The sequence below is a fragment of the Gobius niger genome (genome assembly GCF_951799975.1).
Source record: "Gobius niger genome assembly, chromosome: 8".
Classification (NCBI taxonomy): Eukaryota; Metazoa; Chordata; class Actinopteri; order Gobiiformes; family Gobiidae; genus Gobius; species Gobius niger.
The window spans coordinates 10,254,964-10,264,472 of record NC_136859.1 but is presented as its reverse complement, the minus strand read 5'-3'; the positions used below and the strand labels follow the sequence as shown (position 1 = coordinate 10,264,472).

General features: G+C 41.8%; 1 protein-coding gene across 2 annotated transcripts in view; it reads left to right on the top strand.

The window, feature by feature from the left end:
* The first annotated feature begins 588 nt into the window (after positions 1–588).
* LOC306966548 (nectin-2) overlaps positions 589–9,509 on the top strand; it is a 223,063-nt gene continuing 214,142 nt past the window's right edge. Inside the window, exon 1 of one of the 2 annotated variants that reach the window (XM_079561345.1) lies at positions 589–1,158. In XM_079561345.1, coding sequence (XP_079417471.1) covers positions 1,065–1,158 — 94 coding nt within the window. In that variant the 5' untranslated portion in view covers positions 589–1,064. The remainder of the gene's footprint in view (positions 1,159–9,509) is intronic. The other variant, XM_079561344.1, reaches the window with a different exon arrangement.

Sequence of the window (9,509 nt, the reverse complement as noted above, 5' to 3'; positions counted from 1 at the left end):
TTTCTTTCTTTCTTTCTTTCTTTCTTTGATCTAGCCTCCAGAATATTATTGATATATATTAATATAGTTGAAACTTCTTGGATAGTTATAGTGTGTTCTTTCTTTCTTTCTTTCTTTCTTTCTTTCTTTCTTTCTTTCTTTCTTTCTTTCTTTCTTTCTTTCTTTCTTTCTTTCTTTCTTTCTTTCTTTTCTTTCTTTCTTTCTTTCTTTCTTTCTTTCTTTCTTTCTTTCTTTCTTTCTTTCTTTCTTTCTTTCTTTCTTTGATCTAGCCTCCAGAATATTCAATGTGGGTGGAAAAAAAAGTAGTCTCAAACCATTATTTATTTTCCCTGCCTCTATATAATCCAGGGATACGCGCCACGCTCCATGGATGTTAAGTCTGCCCTTTGGAGACGTGCGTAATTTGGATGCAACTCGTGTTTTCTAGACAAATTTGCTTTTCAACAAGTAGTTTTCCCCTCCAGACCGTCTCCCCTCCCCTCCCCTCTCCCTCCCTCCCTCCCTCTCTCCCTGTCTCTATCTCTCTTCCCGTGCTGTGGCTGGTCCTTAATAGGCTTTGGGGAACAAGCAGGTCCGCGCTCTGTGACGCTCCCAGACTGATGACATCACCAGTCAGTCAGTCTCGCTGTAGGACGATTGCGCGCTCACTCACTCACACTCACACTCACACACACCTCGTCCAAGCAGGAACTAGTTTTCGGAGCGGCAGTCCATTACGCCAACTGCTGGTGGAGAAGATACTGTACTCACCTGTGCGCGCGCGCTCTGCCTCCAGAAAGGAAGAAGCCACCGGGATTTTCTCACTCGTTTTTTTTCCCCGACCCGCGCGAGAAGACGCTGTGAGCGGCTGGGGGACACGCGTATTGGAGCAGAAGCAGCAGCAGCAGTCGTAGCAGTCGTCCGCCTCACTTTGGCTTGTTTGTTTGTCCCACACGAAGCGGCAAGTTTCGATCGCCGACGGAGCGGGGAGATTTTAATCCAAAAGTGACTTGTAACGCACCGCGGTGTCTCAACTGTTCTGGCTTCCGAGTGAATTTCGACGAGGGACAGCGCGCGAGGAGCCCATGGAGAGGAGTCCTGACGCCCGAAATCGGCTCGCCTGCACTAAAATGACAGGGCTGCTGTGCCTGGTGGTGGCGGTGTGCCTACTTGCTCACGGTAAGTCGTTTGTCAAGCGTGGAAACTTCTCGCATCACGACTCGTTATCATTTTGACGGCTTTATAGCGCGTTGCGTTCAGGGGACACACTCCGCGGCACCTGTTCGGACCCGGGATATGAACATAAGCCACGCAGGTGCACTTGTCCTCTGGGTGAATCTACGGGGCTCTGGAGTTGTGAAATCAGTTTTTTATTGTGTTTGATCTGTTGTAACTTCGCCTTTCCGCCTTTGCTTTGAGTTTGTTGGACTCGTATCGTTCTTTGACCCGAGTTTCGGTCGCCGCTGCTGAGTCAACGCCATGTTTAAGCTTTTAAGGTGTGGCTTGGAACGTAGCAAAGGTACCGTCGTCCTACCTGTTCCTGTGCGCAGCGGCTGCTCTGGTTTTATCTTACAATCGCTGCTGGTTTCATTTGAGTCGCTCTCTGCCCCATTTAGCCAATGTCCTTGGTCCTACATTTCCCGTAAGGCTACAGCAGCAGCAGCGCTTCCTTCTGTCCTCACATCATCTTTGATTAGTTACACTTGACTTGACCAAAATTGCTCCGCGAGACCGTTGTTAATGTATAGAAATTAAATGGAGGTTATTTTCCCCTCAGTGTTATACAGCCAGCTGCGCGCAATAGGATATTTAGACCGGTTTAAAATAAATGACTCTTAAATATACTCTTTTCGGCATCCTTTTTGGAAAAGGAAGGCTCAATATGACTTTGAAAAATATGATTTGCTGTCACACTGTGAGCCTCATCAGAGAAGCAACATGAGCCCTGCTCCAATAAGGGTTTTATTTCTTTTTTTCTTCATCTGGGAAGCCTTTATTAAAACTGTCAGCTTAGATTTGTGTTGTTATTGCTGTATCCACAGGTGAAGGAAAACAACAACAAAAAAGTTTAATTTAGTCCTCCATTTGTTAAACTTGAAATGCCTTTTTATGGTGCCAAAAAATATTGCTACTAAAACTGGTTACAAAAATAATTAGTTTCTTTTGATGCCTGATGGTCCAAAGCGGCTCTGAAGGACATTACTTGGAAACATCTGGACAAAATAATAAAAATGCCTGGGTTTGCTCAACACTAGTCTGTTATGGGCTGTAGATAAACACTATCTGCTATGTGCAATGTTTAGTTTTATTATAAATAAAAGCCCAGATTTTCTTCTGGTCGTGGAATGAAACGTGCTCTGTCCTTTTGGGTGTTTTGTAAAGATGGACATTTGTGGAAAAGACTGTGCATTTCACTGTAAAGCCTTTATATTGTGAATGAGAAGGCAATCTGTTGTTGTTTATATAGCCGTGATAGTACTGCTGCCTGAAAGGAGTGATGTGAAACGTGCTCATGAACTCATCCCTGTGACGCTGTTGGAAATGTGTTTGGAAAGTTAGGGTTGAGTTTGATCCACAACAAACAACCTTCAATGTACACACTCTGTTACTGGTAAACAAACAAACAAACAAACAAACCATGTAGGGCCTCTTAGGAATCAGTAACCAGGAAGGTTCCGGTGTCATTTAAAGTACTAGCTCCAAAACAGCTGAATAGAAATCCCCTACTAAAACCTTTCCTCCAAAGACAAGTGCCTCCTTAACCACTCCCACTTAGGCCAATGTTTTCGAAATAACATTTATGCTTCAAACAAGGCGGCGGTGTCCTGTTACCTTCCCGGCATTTATACAGGTGGATTTATAGGTGTTTTCCTGTGTACCTTTGCTCAGGTGTTGCCAGCAGGTGCACAAGTCACTGCAGATACTGAAAGCAAATATGCCTGGCATGCGTTTAACTCATTAACATATGAATGCGTGTGGCGTAAGAGGCTGTGCAACATTTCTGCGCTTCCCCACCAGGCGAAGCTATTTGTTTTGTGTCGTAATTGGGGCAAGTATGTAGGACTTGCACCGGCTCCCCTGCCTGGCTCGGCGACGGCACGCATTTTCACGGGAGTATAGTTGATTGTGGCTCGCCTTTTTTAATCACGACTCATAAGCAGTCTTTCTCTTGACTTATTCATGCGTTGGACTCTTGCGTTGGACTTTTTTTTTTTCTTTTTTTTCTTCTCTCCCCTCATTCCCATTTTATCGAACGTGAAATGCTCTTAAGGGAGGGGAGGAAAGTGGGGAAAACAAAACAAAAGGTTTTTTTACATATTTATGAGGCAGGGAGAAATGTGCTGTAATCGTACAAGCAAGAAAAAAACAAAACCCAGGAACTGATTTTTATTCTTAGTGAACTCCTAACCTTTTTTTTTGGGTGATGGTTAAGTTGGACAATTTAAGCGCTGCAAGAGCTTATCTTCTACTTTTTAACTTGTCTGCTTTGCATTTTTTTTTGTGTGCCAAGCCTTTGACAGCAAGTACTTACTCCCACCTTTCATGCATTATATGAAAGTAAAAATTTAACTCTCCTCGAACTTTTCTTCTTCAAAAATGTGACAAGCGTAATGTCGTTTTAATATAGTCCTGATAGTTTTAAATTACCGGCTGCCTGCTTGAGTTTCTTTCTACTTGAAGTTGTCAAGTGGTGGTAGTGGGAAGGGGGGGTATTTTTCTGTAATGAAACTATAATGCCGCTTGGGCCCCAACCCCCCCCCAAATCAAAGTTGGTCGTAGTGGCTCATGATGAGGGTCAGGAAGGCTTGTCCCGTTGCTATGGAGATGTTTTTATTAGAAGGGGAGGGGCTCTGTGAGTTTGGACTAAGGGGGTTACGCGGGCGGCTATGGCACTATTGTCTTTATGGCTGAGTAAGCTGCATGCTCGTGGGGGGGGGATGCCATGCGGGGTCAGGGCCGGGGGAGGACAGAGAGACAGACAGCCAGCTCCCTCCTCATGAGCTGTTCACTGTATTTTAATAAGAAAAAAAAAACAAGCCGGCTACTTTCTGCATGAATCACCGCTCAGCGAACAGATTACCAAGTTTCCCACACGTTCATTGTCCACAGTGACTAATGAGTTATAAATGCCAGTGGAGCGCAGATATAGAGTTGACCTTTAAGCATATGCATCGAGATTTAAGTACTGTGCAAAGTAAAGAAAACCTGTGGACCTTAAGTTGTTGCCGTGGCTAATGTGTTGCTCACTGACTACGCATAGTCTTTACCGGTGAGTAGATTAATTTCAAACCGACTACGTCAGTCACAATAACTGCATTGTAGGTTTGATGTTGAGGCAACATTATAGTGCAATTAACTAGGCCTGTCATGATAACAAAATTGGAAGTTCTTTACATTGAGGCAGAAAAGTACTGTGATAAACTATATTATTGAAGACATTATAATACCACAAACTATGCTAAATATTTTTTGCTGACTTCAATGAAACTAATGCTAAATTAAAAGTTGTTTGAGATTAAAACTAAGACTGAAGTGTTGAGATGTTTATGTCGACTTGAATATGACTTCATAAAAATGAAAAGACACTAAAATCATCAAAACTTCCAGTGACAGTTTGAAAGAGCCTCATATCATTGGTCTATGCTTTGTTCATGTTCGAGAACATACAGACGACCTTGATTAAATATAGTTATATTAAATATTTTAAATGCTAAGACTAAATGAATCTTGGATCTAGTTTACCAATGCATATGACTGAAAGTATTTATCTGCACTCTCGCCTTTTACTGTAATTGATTAATTTTATGTTGATGTTTTTATTGATTCTATTTGTTTTCAACTGTGAAGCACTTTGAATTGCCTTGTGTATGAATTGTGCTCTACAAATAAACTTGCCTTGCCTTGCCTTGACTAAATGTAAATGGTAAGTGGACTCCTTATATAGCGCTTTCCTACCTTTATCAGGCCCAAAGCGCTTCAAAGTAAGGAACCATTCACTCTCTCATTCGTACACCATTGTACGCAGCCACTGGAGGCGAGGAGGGTGAAGTGTCTTGCCCAAGGACACAACAACAGTGTGCATTTGCAGAAACTGGGATTCGAACCCTCAACCCCCTCTTCCGATCACGAGACACCCCGCTCTACCACCTGCGCCACCGTCGTACACGCAATCTTACTTGAATAAAACACAACTAAAATTTAAGACATTTATTTAACTAAATCTTGACTAAAATTGATTGAAATATTCATCAAAAGATGGAGACTAAAGACTAAAGCTAAATCAAGATGTCGTCAAAATGAACACTGATACAAATTAAACTAAAGCCTTGTTCTGAAAAGGAATTAATTGAAAAATAATGTATTACATTAGATTAAAATTCAAATAAATGTACAGATGATAAATATTGAGCCCTTTATGTATTGTTGTTCTTGTTGTTCATTTATTGAATTATAAGTCGATATAGTAAATGTCATGACAGTCCTACAATACAAACTGAAAAATTCTAAAGCGCCGTACTATCTTGTTCTAAAAGTATATTGTCTTATCATTAACACATAAGTTGCAATAAACGAGCAACACAATGAAACACAATTTACTGTGGTAGAATTCAAGTATTACCAAAATAGAATAAATAAAATGTAAAAGCACACTTGTACACAATATTGAGCCCAAAAATATAAAGTTTGTTTGTAATTTATTGAATGAGTCGATATAGTGATCATTGTGACAGACCTTCCAACAACTTCTCAGCTCTTGGGCAGCTTCTTCAGGTACTGCACAACTGTTGCACCAAAGAAGTTTCATCAAAGTTTAATGAAGGAGAAATCCAACCTCCACCTAGACACACGGTCACAGCCTTTTTTAAGATATTGAGCCCAAACCTGAACTTAAACTCTCTGCACAATTGGCAAGGCACTGAAATAATCCCGCATTCGTGAAGATAAATTGCCTTAACATGCTCTTCATATCATCTATCTGCTGGTTCAAAGGTAAAAGCTTTTTCAATGAAGCCATAAACCCTTTCTGTCTGGTACTAAAGTCATTTAAATAGAGATTGGATTCCTGGAGCTGCACAGATAAAATTCTACAATAGTAAAAAAGTACGCAGAGTTTCATTGAAAGTCAACCATAGCTGTAAACGCTCTTATCCCCCTCTTGTAAAAATGAACAAAATTAGCTCAAGTGGATGTCTGAAATGAACCCTGAATTGCATGTGGGATTTGATGATCTACATTGTTGCATCCTAAATTGTCAGTTGCAGATTAGGACAGCCCACCTCCCCTGGTTCCCACTCGTCTCTGGAGCGCTCCCGCCTTCGTCCCGCCCCATCCCCCACTCCCCCCCCCTCAAAACATACAGTGCCCTTGTTTTGCCGTGTTTTTATTATTTGAAGCTACGTCTCTTTTCTCCCTGTCCAGTCCCTTTGTTTGAGTGGCAGGAGGTAGCCATGGGTTTGCTCAAAGCACGCTCGGCTCCAGCCCTGTCCCCAACTCCCTCTGCAGGACTCAAGGCCATGCTGTTTATGACAGGAACAGCATGGAGACAGACAGGAAAAGGGCACATGTGACCTCACCATAGGCACAGTCTGCAGAGGCTGCACTGACTGCTGGACTCTGCCAATTTGTGACTGTACATCAACATTGTGTGTAATGTCATAATGCTTTATACTTTATTCTCATAAAGTGTAGTGCTTTTAATTGAGTTGTATTTTCAATTAAAATGATACACTGCTTGCCTGCATGAAATAGAACTCTAATATTTTGTTGGAGCGGCTTTAGCATTGATTAGGGCGCACATTCACTGTGGCATTGCTTCAATGAGGTTCTGCAAAGTCACAAGATTTATTTTCGTACAGCGTGGCTTTATTTTATTAAATCTTTTATCAAGTTCTTGGAAAATTATGTCTCCATGAATCACTCTTGAATCCTGACAGTTTTAGGAGTAGTAGGAGTAGTAGGAGTAGTAGGAGTAGTAGGAGTAGTAGGAGTAGTAGGAGTAGTAGGAGTAGTAGGAGGAGGAGTAGGAGGAGTAGGAGGAGTAGGAGGAGTAGGAGGAGTAGGAGGAGTAGGAGGAGTAGGAGGAGTAGGAGGAGTACGACCCTTCCTGCCGCATTATTTTTCAGTAGAAAAAGGGGTTTAATAGTCTTATCATTGGACATACAGTATGAGCCTCAAGTGAGGATTGAATGAACAACCTGCACTGAAGGTAAATGTTCCACACTAGTTACTAGTGTGTGGGCGATTTGACAAAAAATATGGTTTTCTTAGAGCGACTCGTGTGCAGTTTGTATCTTAACATAAATACCTAGATAGAGTAGAGGTAACTAAAACCATTTGCTGCTTCTGAAAGTTCCCATATTCTGATTATGATCGGTTAACCCTCCGTCACTCACAACAATCTCTCAAATAACCAACCATCACAAGGATCCAATATTTGATTTAGAGTACTTTATAGCATAGTACACTGTAACTTGTTGCGTCACCATTTTCCTAAAGCACCGTTCCCTCCCTAACTTACAGACGTCTCGGCATCCTCCTAACACTGCAGTGATGTCTCCTTTGGCAATCCCTGTGTGCAATTGTTTCAACCAGTGCCTGCCATATTGAGAAACACCAAACACTGCCGCCCTGCCAAATATGCCGGGTCTATTCATCACTGGAGCAGAGAGGGAGCACTCCTCTCTGTCCATTATAATTGATGGCTCATGCGAGGTGTTATTCCTCTGGCCTCCCCAATAAAAGAGGCGAAAGTAAGTCCGTTAGTGGCTCGTTAGTCCCAGTGGAGCCGTCGTTCGGTTGTGGGTTTAGTTTTTGCAGTAACGGTCGCGCGTCAGGTCCCATCATTATGTAAATGAGCGAGCGCTGGACCCTTTCGCCGGGCCTGTGTAAATGTCACGAGGATTTTGAAAAGGTCAGGTGCGTGCGCGTGTCGATACGTGTGTAAAGAACTCCGCGCCAAGCTTTTGACAAGAGCCAGGACACGGGACGGCGTAATTCATTGGCCGTCCGTCGTAATGACACATCACACCCCCCCTTCCTCTAATCACCACTAAGAGACATAAAAGTGCGCTTGGATTTACTGTCTAATGGTAATGCGAGTGTGATGTGGGAGAGCGAAGGAGACGCTAAATGGATACGGTTGTGGCAAATGCAGTCGTTAATAACCAAATTGCGCTGTGACTGAAGCTAATATTTGGCATTTTCCCAACACCAGCCTAATGATCCCGACGTCGTTCTTTTCTTGCTATTATTTCCTCTTACCTGAGTCATAAACGCAGGGCTCTTAAAAATTGAAAGCTATTATTGTGCTCTTAGCAGTAAGTCTAGACGGCGAACGTTTCAGCCGCACAACCGGGTAAATCTGCAAAACATTTACAGGTAAAGTTGTCAGAAAAGTGATTAATATGTATGACTATTTGACTATGGTGTATGGTGAAATTATAATTATGACATAGTAATGATGTACTAGATAAAAATAAATATATGAAATACATACAGCAAAAATACTAGGGCAAGCAAGAGGTAACCGGTGCTTGAGTGGGACACCACCCTGGTACCAGGTCGCCAAAAGCTCTTTTAATGCACAGACCAGGACACTCAAAGGCACTCCTCCAAATGTACAATGAAGAATAGGTCGAGCAGGAGGTGGGCTGGTGCTCGAAGGGCGCCCCCTTTTGGCAACAGCTTCCCAAATTCTTGTAACGCATAGACCAGAACACATTGAAATGCACTCACAGATGTCAAAACATTTAAGACACACAAGACGGAAACTATATGTTTGTATATGCACGTACTGTCCATGTACAGGCATATATAAATATGGCAGTGATGGTACTATATGGGGCAGTATCAGGTGGCAGCAATAACCTGTTACCATTCGATATTTAAGAATGCACAGTACAATGTACTATAAGACTGTATTCTAAACCTGATTCTATACATCAGAAGACTATGTAAACTTATTTCCTATGTTTGATTATGGTCATGTATCCATATCCTAAACAATGTGTTGATTATGGTCATGTATATCTTCATTGTACCATAATGATCATAATTTGTGTTAAGAATTTGCATATAGTTGAGGTTTTCCTGTTGTAATTCAATAACAAGAAAATAGTCTATTAGTGTGCACAGATGTCACAGCAATAAAACTTTAAGCTTTGACACAACACAAATGTAGAATGCATTGTTATAGAAGTGTGTAGAAATGTAGAAAGTCTTTGGCGAGCTGGTTGGCGATCCCTGGTCTATAGATTCCTACTCGACTTTCTGCACAGACCACTCTTAGAAAGGTGTAATTTTGAAAAGACAAAGGGTGCCATTTGTAAAGGCAGGCAGTAAATGCCAAGTGCGAGCTAGAAAATGGCATATAGCAAGTTTTTTTTTCTGTCATGTTTCACCAAATTTACCTCTTGAAATCGCCTGTATTACAATACTGTTGAACGAAGTCTGATATGTAAATGACTGAATGCTGATCTATCGCTGATCCACTTTTATGTGTGCTGCCCTCTCATTTTACACAAGAGCAC